We start from the raw sequence: 21,041 nt of genomic DNA on the forward strand, positions 1-21,041 counted from the left end.
ACAGTCATAATCCTAAATAAATGCAGGAAAGTCTGTTTTGAGGGCTATAGGTTTTTCTTTGGTTATTGTTCTTCCACATAGCTGGGAGGGCAATAAACCACCTTATCAGATAGTGTCCATGTTCTGAGGCCCTTGCCCCAGTTGGTCTTCTCGGGGATGGGTCTACAGACACCAGAGTGAGTTTTAAACATTATTTGTTAAATATAACAAATAATTGTGTCTGATTTGTCTGTTGTTACACAGTGTTTGTTTAAAAACGTTTTTTAGAATAAAAGTACGTCATCCCTGCAACACTCTATCGAAATGAATGGATTTCTCCCGTGAAAATTCTCCAAAAAACGGTAAATGTGACTGCACCTTTAGAATGTGTCAGTGGCTATCTGTGCTAGCCTGTGTTGGTCTCTGCTGCTACAATTTAAATTACTGAGACTCTTTGAGCCTGTTTCTGATGTCTTTATCTTGTTTTCTCCCACCAGGGCGATGTTGCAGAGGAAGGAGTCATTTTCTCTCCTCCCTACATCAGAGAAGTGGCTCTTCAGAGGGGTGAGTTCAGAATATATGCTATTGTTGTAGTCCATTCACAGGAAGACCATTTTCCTCTGTCTTTTTGAAATCAATGGATTTGCAGCATTCTTGAACTTAGCATAATGCAGTGTTCCCCAAATGATCCAAAATCATTTTCAAAATGTGTACTGTTGGCCATACACCATGGCCAGGTTTGAAAAACAGTTTATTAGTGCATGTGTACCCTACACTGTTCACTGACATAAACCAAGTGAAATGAGTGAAAAATTACTGAAAGTTCATTGTACTTAGAGGATTAGTCCACTTTCAAATAAAATTTTCCTGATAATTTTCTCACCCCCATGTCATCCAAGATGTTCATGTCTTTCTTTCATCAGTTGAAAAGAAATTAAGGTTTTTGATGAAAACATTCCAGGATTATTCCCCTTATAGTGGACTTCAATGGCCTCCAGACGGTTGAAGGTCAAAATTACAGTTTCAGTGCAGCTTCAAAGGGTTTGAAAAGGGTCTTATCTAGCAAAACGATCGGTCATTTTCTAAAAAAAAACTGCATATGCTTTATAAACACAAATTATCGCTTACACTGTATGTCCTACGCCTTCCCATTTCAACTTAGGGAATGAACGCGGCGGCAGTTTAGTTTTTTTTCCGTAAGTAGAATAGGGAAGGCGTAGGACATACGACGTAAGCTTTGTGAAGAATGCGGAAAGTGGAAGCACGTGCAAGGCGATAATTTGTGTTTATAAAGCATATACAGTTGTATTTTTTTCGAAAATGACCGATCGTTTCACTAGATAAGACCCTTATTCCTCATCTGGTATCGTTTAAAGCCCTTTGAAGCTGCAATGAAACTGTAATTTTGACCTTCAACCGTCTGGAGGCTATTGAAGTCCACTATAAGGAGAATAATCCTGGAATGTTTTCATCAAAAACCTTAATTTCTTTTCGACTGAAGAAAGAAAGACATGAACATCTTGGATGACATGGGGGTGAATAAATTATCAGGAAAATTTTATTAAAGTGGACTAATCCTTTAAAATAAAAAAGTTTAGTGAGCTTAGTAACTGATTATATTAAACTGAATGAGTGCAGCAGAGTTCTAGATCCCAGAATGCTTTGTGTCAGACTGCATAAGTCAAGTCAAGTCAAGTCACCTTTATTTATATAGCGCTTTTTACAATGCAGATTGTGTCAAAGCAGCTTTACATTGATAACTGGTACATAATTTGGCTGCACAGCAGCTCTTAAATAAGAATGCAGGCAGATCAGAAGCACTGTTGAATAAATGTCAAGAATACTATGGAATATCAAATGTCAAGTGTCCCCAACTAAGCAAGCCAAAGGCGACAGCGGCAAGGAACCCAAACTCCATCAGGTGACATCAGGTGGCAAACAAGTGGCAAATAGGTGTTAAAATGGAGAAAAAAAAACCTTGGGAGAAACCAGGCTTAGTCGGGGGGCCAGTTCTCCTCTGGCGAACAGTGCTTTGTTACAATCAGGTTGCTATCATAAGTCTGATAGGATCGCAACAATCAAAGTATTTATTTCAGTTCCATCCAGTTGAGGATCGTATTCATCTGCCGGTATGGACGGTCTGTTGAGGAACTGTGCTACTGGCTGTCGTGTCGATGAGGCCGTCACAATGGATGATCCAGTTGACTCGATCACTGCTGATACTTCAGGGCTGCGTTGTGGTCGTGTCCAGTTGAGGATCGTATTCATCACGCCGGTATGGACGGTCTGTTGAGGAACTGTGGCACTGGCTGTCGTGTTGATGATGTCTTCACAATGGATGATCTAGTTGACTCGATCTCTGCTGATACTTCAGGGCTGCGTTGTGGTCGTGTCAAGGTGCAGGTCCTTGGTCTCAGCTGGATACGGCCCAGATCCGGTTGACTACGGTAAACCTCGGGATAAACAGAAAGACTAATATTAGCGTAGATGCCATTCTTTTTCTGATGTAACGAGTACATCTGGTGTTATAGGAAGTGTTCCCGGTTCCGGCTGACCTAATTTATGCAGCCTAATAATCCTTTAATGGATTTGAAAATATAGATTGATAATGTGTTATGTGTATGCCAGGTTAAAGAGATGTGTTTTTAGTCTAGATTTAAACTGACAGAGTGTGTCTGCTTCCCGAACAATGCTAGGAAGATTGTTCCAGAGTTTAGGTGCAAAATAGGAGAAGGATCTACCGCCTGCAGTTGATTTTGATATTCTAGGTATTATCAGCTGGCCTGAATTCTGAGATCGCAATAAACGTGAAGAACTATAATGTATTAAGAGCTCACTTAGGTACTGGGGAGCTAAACCATTTAGTGCTTTGTAAGTAATTAGCAAGATTTTAAAATCTATACGATGTTTAACAGGAAGCCAATGCAGTGATGACAGAACTGGGCTAATATGGTCATACTTCCTAGTTCTAGTAAGAACTCTAGCTGCTGCATTTTGTACGAGCTGTAGTTTATTTATCAAGCGAGCAGAACAACCACCCAGTAGAGCGTTACAGTAGTCTAGCCTTGAGGTCATAAACGCATGAACTAACTGTTCAGCATTTTTCATTGAGAGCATATGTCGTAGTTTAGATGTATTTTTCAGATGGAAGAATGCAGTTTTACAGATGCTAGTAACATGGCCTTCAAATGAAAGATTGGTATCAAAGAGCACACCCAGGTTCCTAGCTGACGACGAAGACTTAACAGAGCAGCCATCAAGTGTTAGACAGTATTCTAGATTATTGCGAGTAGTGATTACCCTGCACCATATGACAAAAAATGATTGATTACTTTGACCTTTGACCTTTGACATATGAACTTGACCTCTCCCCTCCCCCACAGGACCACCCAAATATTATCCCATCCCCCATAGTTGACCTCTGTATGAACTCCATGACCTTGGGGTTATGGAATTTAAATGGCGATTGACCTTTTGACATGGGTTTTGAATATGTCCATTGATTCTCAGCATTTTGAAATGTCTATGGTATTGACTTGCGGGTCATTTGTAGGGTGGATGATGGATGATTTTTGAACTTTGATGCCATATTAGAAGTCCTGATGGTGATTTAGGAACTTTCAGGGTCACACACGTGCTGAACAGATGTGTGACAGCATACGTGTTCTGTCACATGCTCTAATCTTCCTGTGTAAGCAACAAAAATAAGATTGTAATGAAGAAACAGCCGGATCTAAATAACAAAAGAATAAAAATGGTATATTTTATAAAATAGAATACACACACACGCGCGTGTGCGTGCGTGCGTGCGTGCGTGCGTGCGTGCGTTTCAAAAAGTGAAAAACATTCACATCTCCAAAAGATTATAATGTACTGAATAATAAAAACAGTTACTAAATTTACTGAGACTGATTATTATTTATATAAAAACTTCAAAGATGTCTGAATGGGTTAACAATTGCTTTTAGTTTGAAATATAAATTTTAAAAATGTGTTCATATTAGTAAAGGAATATTTAGTTTAACAATGTTAATAGAAAAAAGGGAATTTGAACATGTTCAGTCATGTTCCATGTAAAACATGCATACATGGTTGCTTTCGTTTTTTTCTGTATAATCTGTCCCCATGTATCGTAGTAAACGTTTTCATTTTTATATTTTCAAAAATATCATTTAGTATAATTTTAAAAGGTGTTTTGCAAATGGGGGATACATTTTGGTAAGTAAAAAAAATCTAAAAACATTTTGCTTTTAGTTTATACTGAAATCTAAAAATCTCTCACTGACTCTCTCTCTCTCTCTCACACACACACACACACACACACACACACACACACACACACACACACTTTTCAAAAGTGAAAAACATTCTGTTCTTTGAATGAAGATGGTAATAAATAAAAGTATAACAATGTTAATAATAAACAGTTATCACTGTAAAGCTTCTTCGACACAATCTGCATTGTAAAAAGCACTATATACAGTAAATAAAGGTGACTTGACTAAATTTAGTGACACCAATTATTATAGTTTTATAATAAAATAAAATTAAATTAAAATTCAAATAAATGAAAATAAAAATCTTACAGTTTTCAGTGAGCAGGGAAAAGTGTTCCTTCTTGATGTCCTTAACACTAAATGGTTTTCTCATTGTCTCTCCAAGTGACTTGCAACAAAGCATGATAGTGTCAGTGACAGAGGGGGAGAGCAATGGTCAGTGGGGGGTGGATGAAACAATATTTTGTTCAAGCTAACTTTTATTTTCAAAGCATAAATATAGAAGTTTAAATTACATCTTTTAAAATTAAACAACTGTTCAAATTAAATCATTTTAGTTTTTTAAATTACATTTTTAAAAGTCTTAATAAATCAAACATTTGACATTTTATTATCAGGGTATGAGTAAAAATATATGGGTCTCGCAAACCATCTCTCACATTGTGTAACATTTTCAATAATTCAATATGAAAATCACCCAGCATTTTCAGAGAGAAACAATGATTTCATTCAGACCCTGTGATGCCTCAGGTTAGTTCTATAAAAGTAACTTGTCTCTATTTTAATATCAAATGATTCTAAATATGAATAATATCAAATATGTTGCTAAAAATTAATAAATAATAATTAACAATTAAACAATTGAAATATAGGCTAAATTAATAAATAAATTAAAAAAACTTAAAAAAAAAAAAAATTAAAAAAACTTACATTTTCAGAGAGCCAAAGTAGGTCCTTTTGCAATGAAAATAAATGAGTAAAAATAAAACAAAAAGCATTAATAAAATAAATTCATTCATAAAACACCCCCAGATCCTCCCAGGAACAAACTCCAGTGTGAATGAGAGATGGGAGGGTGGAGTCAGGCAGATGAGTCTCTGTCACAGTGTGTGTTAAGACCGCTAACTCTATTCCTGAGTGAATGTTTTGCACTTAATTCATTCTTAAAAGTTTTAAAATAGTCTTTTTAAATTAAAATATTGTTTAAATTAAATATTTAAAGATTTAATAAATAATCAAATATTGTTCTTAAAAGTCTACAGTATCGGGATAACATCCGATGCCAATGGTAGAAATTATTTGCTTAAATTTAACCTAAAGTATACTTTTTATTAAACAACATCTGTACATAGTCATCTTAGATCTTATTTCTCAAAGATTCAAAGATTCAATCAGAAGGGTTAGGGTTAAGTTTTTGAGGAAACAGCTTGTTAAAAACAGAGTGTTAACTAGAAATATTTAATTTGAATTGAATTAAAAAATACAAACATGAAAGTATCTGTGTGTTTGACAACTCGCAGATGCAACTTGCACGTCCCTGTACAAATGAGGACTCAACTTTGCTCTTATTTAGCTTAAGCTGCATCTTTAAGAAGATCACTATGCATTTTCAATCGAGTGAATCTACACATCTGAGGTCTTTCAGAGACATGACTTCAGGATCAGTGGTTCTCTTGAGAATATGCTTAAAAACCAAAGATTCTCAACAATCATTAATGATGGCCTCAGGATATAGGCTGATGAGGTGATTTACAGATCAGTCACTTCTCTGTGCTGAGCCTGTATGTTACCACCCCTTGAGCATCCTTTGGAGGGAGAATACAGTAGCAGGACACATGCCCCTTGACCCCCAACAATTTTGCATGGGTGTTAAACACCCTACAAGTAGTCATTTATTTCAACTGTGTTATTTACAAAACAGCATTTTTCAATCGAGTGAATCTACACATCTGAGGTCTTTCAGAGACATGACTTCAGGATCAGTGGTTCTCTTGAGAATATGCTTAAAAACCAAAGATCAGGCCAAATCCCCTACATGACAATGTCCACATCAGACTCTGTACTTGAAAATATCTTTGCTGTTAAATATGTTTAAAAACCTCACATGTAAACTTATATTTTTTAAGCCTCTTCGATCTATATTATTTACTTTTCTTATTTCTATAAAGTTTCAATTCCTAGTAAATATACAGTAAAAAGATTATAAAACAAAACAATAATGTTGACAAATATTTTTACTGCAATGTTTTTAACAAATAGGGATTACAAACAGTTCCTCACACAATGAAACCATTAAGGATAGCCAAAGGCTCATGACAATGACACATTACTATGTAAGATATGTACGATAGTTTTACCAATAGTTTTAAAAAAAAAAAAATATTGTTTTAAAGTTTAAATAAAAAGTTAAAAGCAAGCGTATCTTCATGTGTTCTGACACAATTGTTACTTAATTTGCGGTTGTTATTTCTAGGCTCATGATACTTTTATTGGCCTGATAAATATAAAGTTAATCCATGATGAAACAAGAGAATCATGCTACCAAATACGTTTGATACAATATTTTAAGAAAAAGGGGTGATTTTAAAATACAACTAAACCAGAATATTTTTTTCTTTTGACATGCATTTAGGCAAAAATGATTTTCCCCAGTGGTGTTGGAACAGGACTTATTTTTTAAAGTTTCAGACATGATAATCATGCGATACAAGCATTCGGATGAAGCTTCATATTAAACAAAAAAAGAATATGGCATTTTCACTTGTATTCAACACATATTTTTCACCATGTATTATACAATATCTGCACACAATTTTCTGAAAAGGTTTTAGTAATGCTTTAGATCAGAATCTAGATTTTAGCAACCAACATGACATTAAATAGTTGTACCAGTGTACAAGGGTGTCTAAACTGTTTATAACAATTTGAATATTGAATATAGTTTACTGAATATAGCTTACTATTGAATATAGCTTACTGACATTGCCTATGCCCCTACAGATAAAAGCCAAACATTTTCTATGTAGAAATTAAGCAAAGACACAAATCAATGAGAATATTTTATACAGTAATGATATTTTCAGAAATTCAAAGGGCTCGGTTACAAAGAAAATAAATTGATAGATCTTGTAGTGCAATTATCCATCTCTTCTATGGGGGTTTGCGTGAAGCATTGACACGAAAAGTAAATCTGGTTGTTTGCGCTTGAAACGATTACGACTGAGACATATCTAACCATTGCACTGAAAGCTATGATTTCATCCAGTTTGAGATGGGTAAACAAAGTTACACACTGTAGTAAAGTTATAGATACATCTCAAACAACATCTTTGTACAATTTTGTACAAATTGAGTGAACACAATAAATTAGCACATTTAAATTCTAAGAAAGCAGCGACATTATGTAAGAAAAGTGTCATACTGCATGCAGAAGTCCACTCTTGATTTATTGTGATAGGCATTTTTACCCCCTTCACTGGTCTTTGTCGCATTATAAAGACTATCAAGATCACTTGTAGCATTTTATTCGTTGGTCTGTATATGTATATTTAGCCGAATACTCCTCTCAGGTTGCTGTCAGTGTAAGTTTTTTTTCAAATCATGTGATGAACACAGACTATTCATTTAAGCATCTTTTTAGATGTATGACTGAACTTTTGACAAAACCAGTTCTGTTTAATGAATCATTTCTTTCAACACCCCAGCCTAACATTAAAGAATACGTGCAAATATTATAGTACAGATTTTTGTTAGAGTCTATGCCACGCGGTTGTAATGCAAGCTCATTTGAGAACTATAGCATAGCATACCCTTGTAAAGAAGAAATTCAAACAATCATTATACAGGTATTATACAATTTACCATGTGTGTACGACATATAAGACACATTTAGCTATAATGTAAACATAATACAGTAAACCTCTCTTCTGATCTACTGCAAAAGATTGTAAATGCCATTTTTTTCCACTATCAGTCTATCACCCTGCTTACAATTTTTGTTAATTTATCATTTGTTAATTTTGTTAAAATACAGTTTTAGATGAAGACTGCTCTCTGAGTTTGGTCAAACATACAGCTACTATTTATGAAAATGAATGAAAACATGAGAGATGTAGTACTGATGTTCTTTTTGATTTTCTGATGTCGTCTTTCTGGTCTGTCTGCGGTCACAAGACACATAATGTGCTTTAAACAAATCTTGCCGTTTTTCTGATACGTTCTGTTACATACTATTACACTTAGTTACAGCGTGTTACAGTTGTGAAAAAATATTGTCTCTGCACTCTAAACAAGACTTCAGTAAAAGTAACTTGATTAGTTATTTTAAGTGAAAGGTTAGTTGATTCAGGCACGTTTTACAATCAAAATTGTTTAACATCTCTTAATTTTTAATATATGCTCCTGCTTAAATATTACTTGTTTTCATTTACAAAGAGGTCAGACAATTATATATTCATAAATAACTATGTTAGTGTTACAGGTCCTAGGTACAGTCGGGTGTCTGTAGGAGAGAGAGCAAGAGATGATTAGGATGTCACTCAAGATGTCCTCTGTCGTTAATAAAAAGTTTCAGCGTCATTAAGACGAGCTCTGTAACTGTATTTGTAAATACATTGAAATAACTGTAACCATACAAATATCGGCTATGAATAACTAAAACAATGCCTAATAACATACTCTATCTCTTTCACAAACCAGACTGACCCCAGGTAAGGATACCTCAAATACCCAACTCGCGATAGTTAGATATCTTGACTTTATCCGCATATTTATGGGTGCTACCGTTCTTGTCCTCATAAATTTTATGTTTCTTTGATTTCATTCACTTTTTTTTTTAAAGCACAATGTTTTAACATTCTTTTTTCGTCTGTAATTGTAATTTTGAGCATATTTGTTTTCCATTACCGTTTTACCCATTCCATCTTGTTTCCATTCATTCAATGTTTTCTACACATTTAGGTGTAATGCGACGTTGAAACTGCACTCTTGCTGTTCTCTGCATCTCTTTTTTCGTACCATTTAATTGATTTAATAAAATGGAGGCGTAACCACACTCTTACTCATTGTGTGTACTGTATTATATTTTATGGTATAGAATGCGGAGCAAAGATCTTTGAAACATTGTAGCCTGTAAAACATGTATATGACTTCAAATGCCATATATAGACGGTTACCCTCCAGGGGTTAGAGACTTTGTATTACCATTTTTTTAATGAGCCCAGACATGGTCATAAATAACAACATATTATTCAAACTTTTATTTCAAAGTTGTTGAATGTACATTGAAGAAATTACATTACATACATAAGTAAAACAGTAATCATGAAATTACATGTGGTCTAACCATAAAAGAAAATCTCTGCATGCTATCATGTTTCGGTCTAGGACATGATTGACCAGCATTTTGACAATTTCGCCGATGGTGGTATCATCAGCATTGTTTGAACGCAGTGAGACACAAACATCTGTTACAATTGTACACATACATACGATGTCAGTAACTCCTAACTCTTCGGTACATCCAGACATCACATCCAGAACTTTTCGTATTATTACACAGATTGGCTCTTTGGTGTAAACACACATGCTCGTCACATCAGAATACCATGAATTTGTCAGGCCTCTTACAACATCCATTTCCTTTTTGAGATTTGTTACACATTTGGTTTCCTCTGTACAATCATCATCATCATCGTTAGCCTGATTGCACACGTCTTCGATGATCCTGTGCATCAGGTCAACCATCGGTCCTCTGAAATAATCTTTAAACATACAATCCAAGATCCCTTTTAGAGGGCACTCATTGCCCGTGGCGCATTGGCACGCGGGGTGTCGGTGCACACCCTCATCAGAGCTCAAAGGCGGGTCATTCTCCTTCAGATTTTGCGTAAACATTTCAGAAATACTCTGCAATGAAGATGGATTTTCAGAACTCAACTTGGTGCACAGTATAAACTTTGTCTTTGATATAAACTTTCTTGAATATCCCGTGGGCAAGTCCTTAAAACACAATTGTCCCACAGTTTATACAGTATATTAATGGTTTGAAGTTTGGGGTTTTCGGGTCTGATCCCCCCAAAGTGTGAGTCGAAAGAAGTCTCAGGCTCAGACAATCAGGAAAGTTGATTTTTGGCGGTCCATATAACAACCAGACAATGCTCCTTGATCAAAGAGATGTTACAGTAGAACAGCAGTCTGCATTGGTACAGCTGTCTGTAGGCTGCAGCACCAGCTCCCTCACACAGATCGGTTAGGAAAGCCAGGATGCTTGCAAAACGTGAAGCTCAGCACGGTTTTTATCTGGGCAGCCGATTGGGGCCGCCCTTGCCCCCTGTTGTGTGGGGTGTACAGGGGTTGTCGTCAGGAAGTCATAAATAATGATATATAATTAACGACACAATGTGCAACAGAAATAGCAATATGTAAAAGTCCTGCATATTTCACCAGAGAGAAGTTTACTCACTCATTTCACTCAATCCAGATATTTTTATTAAAAAGTTACGAGGTCAAAAACAAACAAAACAAAAAGCAAGCACTTATGAATGGTTCACAATAAGATCCATAACATGTAGATGGAATTTCTATTTGTGCAGACGTTTCACTTTTACTAAAGAGTTAAGTTAAGATTAAGATATTAAAATACTTTAATTTAGTATTACTTTAGTATTACTATTAAAGACTTTTATTAACACCATCGTATTAAATGATCTCAAGTAAAACTTTAAACGTAATGCACATATTGTATATTACACTATGCATCAATAAGGTCTTATTTTAATGTTTTTCAAAAATATACTTTAAACAAATTCTAGAATTGGAATAAACCATAATGTCTGTAACATTCTTAGAGGTGAGGGAAATTGTATCCAATCAGTATATTAAACAAAAACAATTACACAAAACAGAAGCAAGTACATGATACATTACAATATCATTGTACAATTCAGGTTTTGCTATATCACGTTACCATTTTAATACATATAATCACCATGGCTGATTAAACATTTAGCAGCGCTTGAAATGAATTCAGCACAAATTAAACAACTTTATTGTTAAAAAGACGGTATGTAACGGAGGAACATCGCTCCACTCAAAATATAGACTGTTTGTAGACATGCAGCATTCGAAGGGGTCGTCCTCTGGAACCGGCCAGTTTCTGTCCCACTCATCGTCCGAAACGCTGCTTTTAGACCAAAAGTCCATTTCATATCCCTCACGGGGTTTCATCAACTTAATGAGGTTTTGGTCATGAATCATCTTGTTCCAACAGGTTGATATGGTTACGACATCATCTGGCTTTATCACCTTGTACCGCACGTTTGGGGCAACTCCATCCCACTCGTTCATGTAAAAGCTTTTACAAGCGATCCCATTCAGATCGGTCCAGATATGATTGTAGAAAAATGACCCGTCCTTGGCGGGCAAAAGCACACAAGATATCTGTGATGTAAATTCTTTCTTTAAATTCCATAGCATAGAGTTTAACCGTACGTGATGCTTTGTTAAAAACAAAGCCACCCACATAAACATCGGCCATCAGAAATTCCTGTTTCACAAAAGTTTCATCTTCACGAAGAAACTTGGTCAAACGAATCCAGTGTTTTTTCTGCCGAGCGTAAGGAAGATTTTCTTCCATTTTAATATAACTTTCAACAGAAGTTTCAGGAGCTTGTGGAGTAGCCATTCTAGATTTGCAGACTGTTTCCTAAAGCTTATTTAGTAGGTAGGGCCTGTAGGCTTTAACTAGAGAGAATGTGAACACCTGCTGTGTCTAACCCCTGGAGGGTAACCGTCTATATATGGCGTTTGAAGTCATTTAAATGTTTTACAGGCTACAATGTTTCAAAGATCTTTGCTCCGCATTCTATACCGTAAAATATAATACAGTACACACAATGAGTTAGAGTGTGGTTACGCCTCCATTTTATTAAATCAATTAAATGGTACGAAAAAAGAGATGCAGAGAACAGCAAGAGTGCAGTTTCAACGTCGCATTACACCTAAATGTGTAGAAAACATTGAATGAATGGAAACAAGATGGAATGGGTAAAACGGTAATGGGTAAAGCGGTAATGGAAAACAAATATGCTCAAAATTACAATTACAGACGAAAAAAGAATGTTAAAACACTGTGCTTTAAAAAAAATGTGAATGAAATCAAAGAAACATAAAATTTATGAGGACAAGAACGGTAGCACCTCTAAACATGCGGATAAAGTCAAGATATCTAACTATCGCGAGTTGGGTATTTGAGGTATCCTTACCTGGGGTCAGTCTGGTTTGTGAAAGAGATAGAGTATGTTATTAGGCATTGTTTTAGTTATTCATAGCCGATATTTGTATGGTTACAGTTATTTCAATGTATTTACAAATACAGTTACAGAGCTCGTCTTAATGACGCTGAAACTTTTTATTAACGACAGAGGACATCTTGAGTGACATCCTAATCATCTCTTGCTCTCTCTCCTACAGACACCCGACTGTACCTAGGACCTGTAACACTAACATAGTTATTTATGAATATATAATTGTCTGACCTCTTTGTAAATGAAAACAAGTAATATTTAAGCAGGAGCATATATTAAAAATTAAGAGATGTTAAACAATTTTGATCGTAAAACGTGCCTGAATCAACTAACCTTTCACTTAAAATAACTAATCAAGTTACTTTTACTGAAGTCTTGAAGTAAAATCAGAAGAGAGGTTTTCTGTATTATGTTTACATTATAGCTAAATGTGTCTTATATGTCGTACACACATGGTAAATTGTATAATACCTGTATAATGATTGTTTGAATTTCTTCTTTACAAGGGTATGCTATGCTATAGTTCTCAAATGAGCTTGCATTACAACCGCGTGGCATAGACTCTAACAAAAATCTGTACTATAATATTTGCACGTATTCTTTAATGTTAGGCTGGGGTGTTGAAAGAAATGATTCATTAAACAGAACTGGTTTTGTCAAAAGTTCAGTCATACATCTAAAAAGATGCTTAAATGAATGGTCTGTGTTCATCACATGATTTGAAAAAAAACGTACACTGACAGCAACCTGAGAGGAGTATTCGGCTAAATATACATATACAGACCAACGAATAAAATGCTACAAGTGATCATGATAGTCTTTATAATGCGACAAAGACCAGTGAAGGGGGTAAAAATGCCTATCACAATAAATCAAGAGTGGACTTCTGCATGCAGTATGACACTTTTCTTACATAATGTCGCTGCTTTCTTAGAATTTAAATGTGCTAATTTATTGTGTTCACTCAATTTGTACAAAATTGTACAAAGATGTTGTTTGAGATGTATCTATAACTTTACTACAGTGTGTAACTTTGTTTACCCATCTCAAACTGGATGAAATCATAGCTTTCAGTGCAATGGTTAGATATGTCTCAGTCATAATCGTTTCAAGCGCAAACAACCAGATTTACTTTTCGTGTCAATGCTTCACGCAAACCCCCATAGAAGAGATGGATAATTGCACTACAAGATCTATCAATTTATTTTCTTTGTAACCGAGCCCTTTGAATTTCTGAAAATATCATTACTGTATAAAATATTCTCATTGATTTGTGTCTTTGCTTAATTTCTACATAGAAAATATTTGGCTTTTATCTGTAGGGGCATAGGCAATGTCAGTAAGCTATATTCAATAGTAAGCTATATTCAGTAAACTATATTCAATATTCAAATTGTTATAAACAGTTTAGACACCCTTGTACACTGGTACAACTATTTAATGTCATGTTGGTTGCTAAAATCTAGATTCTGATCTAAAGCATTACTAAAACCTTTTCAGAAAATGGTGTGCAGATATTGTATAATACATGGTGAAAAATATGTGTTGAATACAAGTGAAAATGCCATATTCTTTTTTTGTTTAATATGGAGCTTCATCCGAATGCTTGTATCGCATGATTATCATGTCTGAAACTTTAAAAAAATAAGTCCTGTTCCAACACCTCTGGGGAAAATCATTTTTGCCTAAATGCATGTCAAAAGAAAAAAATATTCTGGTTTAGTTGTATTTTAAAATCACCCCTTTTTCTTAAAATATTGTATCAAACGTATTTGGTAGCGTGATTCTCTTGTTTCATCATGGATTAACTTTATATTTATCAGGCCAATTAAAGTATTGTGTATACGCGCGTGTGTGTATTCTATTTTATAAAATATACCATTTTTATTCTTTTGTTATTTCGATCCGGCTGTTTCTTCATTACAATCTTATTTTTGTTGCTTACACAGGAAGATTAGAGCATGTGACAGAACACGTATGCTGTCACACATCTGTTCAGCACGTGCGTGACTCTGAAAGTTCCTAAATCACCATCAGGACTTCTAATATGGCATCAAAGTTCAAAAATCATCCATCATCCACCCTACAAATGACCCGCAAGTCAATACCATAGATATATCAAAATGCTGAGAATCAATGGACATATTCAAAACCCATGTCAAAGGTCAATCGCCATTTAAATTTCATAACCCCAAGGTCATGGAGTTCATACAGAGGTCAACTATGGGGGATGGGATAATATTTGGGTGGTCCTGTGGGGGAGGGGAGAGGTCAAGTTCATATGTCAAAGGTCAAAGTAATCAATCATTTTTTGTCATATGGTGTAGGGTAATCACTACTATTGCGTGAAGAAGTTTTCGGTCCAAAAATTAGAATCTCTGTTTTTCCTGAATTTAGTAGTAGGAAATTACTGGTCATCCAGTTTTTTATATCAGCTATACATTCTGTTAATTTAGCGAATTGGTGATTTTCGTCAGGGCGCGAAGAAATATAGAGCTGAGTATCATCAGCGTAACAATGAAAACTAATGCCATGCTTCCTAATGATATCTCCCAAGGGTAGCATGTACAGAGTAAAAATCAACTGTCCTAGTACTGAGCCTTGCGGTACTCCATATTTAACTTGTGATTGATATGACATCTCATCGTTTACTACTACAAACTGATAACGGTCAGATAAGTATGATTTGAACCATGCCAATGCAATTCCACTAATGCCAACATAATTTTTGAGTCTGTTTAGAAGAATATTGTGATCAATAGTGTCAAATGCAGCACTAAGATCCAGTAACACTAATAGAGAGATACAACCACGATCTGATGATAAGAGCAAATCATTAGTAACTCTAATGAGAGCAGTCTCAGTACTATGGTATGGTCTAAATCCTGACTGGAAATCTTCACAGATACTATTTCTTTCTAAAAAGGAACATAGTTGTGATGAAACTGCCTTTTCTAGTATTTTTGACAGAAAAGTGAGATTTGAGATCGGCCTGTAATTGACTAATTCTCTAGGATCAAGTTGTGGTTTTTTAATAAGAGGTTTAATAACAGCCAGCTTAAAGGTTTTTGGTACGTATCCTAGTGATAAAGATTAATTAACAATATTAAGAAGAGGATCTATGACCTCTGGAAGCATCTCTTTCAATAGCTTAGTCGGTATAGGGTCTAACATACATGTGGATGATTTTGATGATTTAACAAATTTAGACAATTCTTCCTCTCCTAAAGCAGTAAATGAATTGAATTTTTCTTTAGGGACACTACAATGCACTGTCTGACACAAGACTGTAGTAGACGGTTGCATGGTTATAATTTTTTCTCTAATATTATCAATCTTGCAAGTAAAGAAGTTCATAAAGTCATTACTGCTGTGCTCTTTGGAAACATCAGAAGTTGAAGCTTTATTTCTTGTTAATTTAGCCACTGTATCAAATAAATACCTAGGGTTGTGTTTATTTTCTTCTAAAAGTTTTGAAAAATAGGCAGATCTAGCAGTTTTTAAGGCCTTTCTGTACTCAGTCATTTTCTCTCTCCACGAAATGCGAAATACTTCTAGTTTTGTTTTCTTCCAGCTACGCTCCATTTTTCTAACTGCTGTTTTTAGGGCCCGAGTGTGCTCATTGTACCATGGTGTTGGATTAATTTCCTTAATCTTTTTTAAACGTAAAGGAGCAACTGAGTCTAATGTGCTGGAAAAGAGAGAGTCAATAGTTTCTGTTGCAATATCGAGGTCTTCTAAGCTGTCTGGTATGCTAAGGCGATGAAACTGATCAGGAAGATTATTTATAAAGCAATCTTTAGTGGTAGAAGTGATGGTTCTACCATATTTATGGCAGGGAGGCAGTTTAGCCACTTTCACTAAATGTAATATACACGAGACTAGATAATGATCTGAGATGTCGTCACTCTGCTGCAGAATTTCAACTGCGTCATTATCGATTCCATGTTCCATGTGTGTTGTCTAACACCAATAGAGTTTAGAATGTCTGTAAATGCCAATCCTAATGAGTCTTTTTTATTATCTACATGGATATTAAAATCACCAACAACAAGGACTTTATCTGCAGCTAGTACTAATTCTGATAGAAAATCTGCAATCTCTTTGATAAAGTCTGTATTGTGCCCTGGTGGCCTGTATACAGTAGCCAACACAAATGTCAACTTACATAATGTTACGTAAAGCACCATCACTTTGAAGGAATTATATTTGAAAGACTTCTGGCTGATACTGTAAATATTACTATAAATTACAGCAACACCTCCCCCTTTTCCTTTCTGTCGAGGATTGTGTCGATAATCATAACCTTGAGGACTAGACTCATTTAAAGTAGTGTAATCGTCTGGTTTTAGCCAGGTTTCTGTCAAACACAGCACATCTAGATTATTGTCTGTGATAATATCGTTTACAATAAGTGCTTTTGAAGAAAGTGATCTAATATTTAACTACCCAAGCTTTATCATTTGTTTATCATTATTATCTCTATTTTTTATTTGTTGAACATCAATTAAATTTTTACCATTAAATGGGTTTGGAAGTTTTTTGTTTTTATTAATTCAGGGTACAGACACAGTCTCTATTTGATAATATCTAGGTGCAAGACGAGGGCTTGGAACCAGAGGGGCGTAAGTGGCATTTTGGGCGAAAATGAGTTCTATATATCAAATTAAAGGTCTTGATGAGCTCTATCTACTTGTGCCAAAAAGACGCATCAGAAATCAACCTGTATTGAATAAAGCAACAAAACAACAAAGACCTAACACAAAAGTTTGAGCATTGTTTGGAGCCAGAGGGGCGTATGTCCACTTACGCCCTTCTGGCTCTAAAAAATACATGTATGGCCTACACATTGTTTGGAGCCAGAAGGGCGCAAGTCCACTTACGCCCTTCTAGCTCTGAACAATACAAGAGCCTACAGTATTTTTCAGAGCCAGAAGGGCGTAAGTGGGTGGTATTAATACATACTGTATGTAAATCATAAAGGGACAGAGCCGAATGAGGTGAGGGAGAGAGATCGGCTTAAGGGAAACATGGAGACAGCACATGATGGAGAAAGTGAGTTCTGACTTGCACTTTTTGAACATTAAGCATAACCTAATTTAACCCTTAATCATTCAGTTCATGTAGGATAATGGTATGTTATCTGTTATCAAGAATCTGTTGCAGGCCCAGGCTCAGTAGGCCTATATATATTATATATATATATATATATATATATATATATATATATATATATATATATATATATATATATATATATATATCATATTTTATAAACAGTAGTACCAATATAGGATAATGGTAAATATTAATGATTAATTGTTTAGGGACACAACCACATGAGATGAGGGAGAGAGATGAGGAGATTGGAGAGAGAGACACGAACATGGAAACAGCACAAGATGGAGGGAGAGAGACAGACAGGGCGAGAGATCATGCAATTGATGAGGGACACACAGAGACAGACTGCACAATGAATCTCTTATTTACATCGTGTCTATACTTTGTGAATAATGAGCAGATTCGCGAGTGTGCAGAACTCTTTGAAGCTTGAACAAAAACTCCGGCGTTTTGACCGGTGAATGGATTCCGACTAAAAAATACCCGATTGGCCATTGCGTTCAAAAGATCAACTAACATGTCTGTGATTGGCTACATTGCCCAACGCTGCAAAAACACGTTGGCGGTGTCCGAAATCGCCCCCCAAATAAGGACAGCACTATTTGAGGGGACAGTAATTTGTAGTGGTGTCTGAAACCATAGTGGATGTTATTCAATCCCATAATGCACTGCAATAACGAGTGCTGATTATAATGGGTTCTATTGTCTTTTGACACCTTGCATCGCGCCGCTCACGTTCGGGGAAGCACAGGTGGACCGGTTCGCTTCTAGGGAATCCGCCCATTGCCAGTTGTTTTATTCGCTGACCGAGGGGACCCTCGGCACAGATGCACTGGCACACAGCTGGCCCCGGGGCCTACACAAATATGCGTTTCCCCCAGTGAGCCTCCTTGCACAGACACTGTGCAAGGTCAGGGAGGACGAGGAGCAGGTCTTGCTAGTTGCGCCATACTGGCCCAACCGGACCTGGTTCCCGGAACTCATGCTCCTCGCGACAGCCCATCCCTGGCGCATCCCCCTGAGGAAGGACCTCCTTTCTCAGGGGCAGGGCACCATATGGCACCCGCGTCCCGATCTGTGGAACCTCCACGTGTGGTTCCTGGACGGGACGCGGCAGACTTGAGTGGCCTACCGTCCGCGGTAGTTGACACCATCACTTCGGCTAGAGCCCCCTCTACGAGGCGCGCCTATGCCATGAAGTGGAGTCTGTTCGTTGAGTGGTGTTCCTACCGCCGGGAGGACCCCCGGAAATGCCCGGTCAGTGTTGTGCTTTCCTTCCTTCAAGAGGGTTTGGAACGGAGGCTGTCCCCTTCCACCCTGAAGGTCTATGTGGCCGCCATCGCAGCGCATCACGATGTGCTTGATGGCAAGTCTCTAGGAAAGCATGACCTGGTCATCAGGTTCCTCAGAGGCGCCAGGAGGTTAAATTCCCCTAGGCCCCGCCTCATCCCCTCCTGGGACCTCTCTGTTTCCCTCTCGGGCCTCCGGAGAGCTCCCTTCGAGCCCCTTGAGTCAGCTGAGCTGAAACATCTGTCTCTCAAGACAGTGCTCCTGACCGCGCTCACCTCCTTCAAGAGGGTTGGGGACCTGCAAGCATTTTCGGTCAACGATTCGTGCCTGGAATTCGGGCCGGACTACTCTCACGTGATCTTGAGACCCCGGCCTGGATACGTGCCCAAGGTTCCCACCACTCCCTTCCGGGACCAGGTGGTGAACCTGCAAGCACTGGCCCCGGAGGAGGCAGACCCGCTCGTGCTCTGCGCGTTTACGTGGACCGCACGCAGAGCTTCAGAAGCTCTGAGCAGCTCTTTGTCTGTTTTGGAGGTCAGCAGAAGGGAAAGGCTGTCTCCAAACAGAGGTTGCCCCACTGGAAAGTGGATGCCATTGCCTTGGCGTACCAGTCCCAAGGCGAGCCGTGCCCCCTCGGGTTGCGAGCTCACTCCACTCGGGGTGTTGCTTCTTCCTGGGCGTTGGCGCACGGCGCCTCTGTTGCAGACATTTGCAGAGCTGCAGGCTGGGCGACACCGAACACATTCGCGAGGTTCTATAATCTCAGAGTGGAACCGGTGTCCACCCATGTGCTTTCTACTCGTAGATAGCCATGGGTGTTCGCTTGCTGTGCCATTTCCCTCGGGAGAGGGAATCCGAGCACTTTTTCCGCTCCTCAGTTCAGTTCCCCGTACCGGCGAACCCTGTGGAGTTCCTCCTGCATCCTGCGGCAGCCAGACGCGGCGGAGGCATCCGGCGCTAGGTCCAGTACTCGTGTGTATGCCCACTTGGTCTGCCCTTGTACTGGGCTAGATGCCCATATGCTGTGATTCCCCTCGGGTAATCCCATATGGGTTCGTCCACGGTAAGGTTTCCCTGACGGTAAACCCGTGTCTTTCCCTGGGCGGCTTCGTTTTGCCCTGTCTCTGATTGCTAGTCGTTCCTCCCGGAAGGTAGGACCTACATCAGAGATCTTCCATATGCATTACTGTTCTCAGACCAGTCCATATGTGTCTTCCACACATTACCTCCCTTCGGGCAGGGTGTGGTCTCCGTAGCTTTCCCCTCCTCGGGGAACGCTTTCCTGGCGTTTTTGTCGTTGCTGAAAAACGTGGGACTGAGTTCCGAAGCACTCTTCCCCGTGGGTAAGGAACAGCAGCTTCGATCTCTCCACTGTAATGTCCTGTCCTCTCCATCCCACTGGTATGGAAGACATTCCTGGGCTTACTCTGGGCGCTGGAGGGTTGCGAGTATGGGCCGCACTTGCATTGGCACGCCTCAGCCTGCCAGCATCTGCCTCCCTAACACTCGTAACGTGGTTCAGTTCCTATGGCGCTTTCCACGGGACCCCATTACGTCAGTATCGACGTAACGTCGAACGTGACTGACTGAATGGAAACGTCTAGTTTACTAGTGTAACCCCCGTTCCCAGAAGGAGGGAACGGAGACGTTACGTTCCCCTGCCATAGCTTTGAGTCACCGCTGAGCGGCCAGATATCTATCTCGGCTCTTCAACAAAAATATAAATGAAGGTGAGTATGCCGGCCCTATTTATACCCGGATGCCGGGGGAGGGGCCCGGCATGTAAATCTCACAGGCCAATTCCCATTGGCTTGTTTTGTATCCTTGGAGGTGATTGGGCTCCCTAGCGAGACCCCATTACGTCAGTATCGACGTAACGTCTCCGTTCCCTCCTTCTGGGAACGGGGGTTACACTAGTAACCTAGACGTTCTATAACACTCTGACAGTGGGCAGTGAGTGAACTTTTTAGTTCAACTAAAGTGAACTAAAAAGTGAAATGTGTAATAAACAAGAGAAATTAAACTGTTTGAAATTAAATGTTAAACTGTTTGACATGAATGTGAACTC

At 38.0% G+C, this 21,041-nt stretch overlaps 1 protein-coding gene across 2 annotated transcripts in view; it reads left to right on the forward strand.

Moving 5' to 3' along the window:
- arhgef3 (Rho guanine nucleotide exchange factor (GEF) 3) overlaps positions 1-21,041 on the forward strand; it is a 162,871-nt gene that overhangs the window by 68,163 nt on the left and 73,667 nt on the right. For both annotated transcript variants that reach the window (XM_048176146.1, XM_048176137.1), the window contains exon 2: positions 477-543. In XM_048176146.1, coding sequence (XP_048032103.1) covers positions 477-543 — 67 coding nt within the window. The remainder of the gene's footprint in view (positions 1-476; positions 544-21,041) is intronic.

The sequence above is a fragment of the Megalobrama amblycephala genome, linkage group LG2 (assembly GCF_018812025.1).
Source record: "Megalobrama amblycephala isolate DHTTF-2021 linkage group LG2, ASM1881202v1, whole genome shotgun sequence".
Classification (NCBI taxonomy): Eukaryota; Metazoa; Chordata; class Actinopteri; order Cypriniformes; family Xenocyprididae; genus Megalobrama; species Megalobrama amblycephala.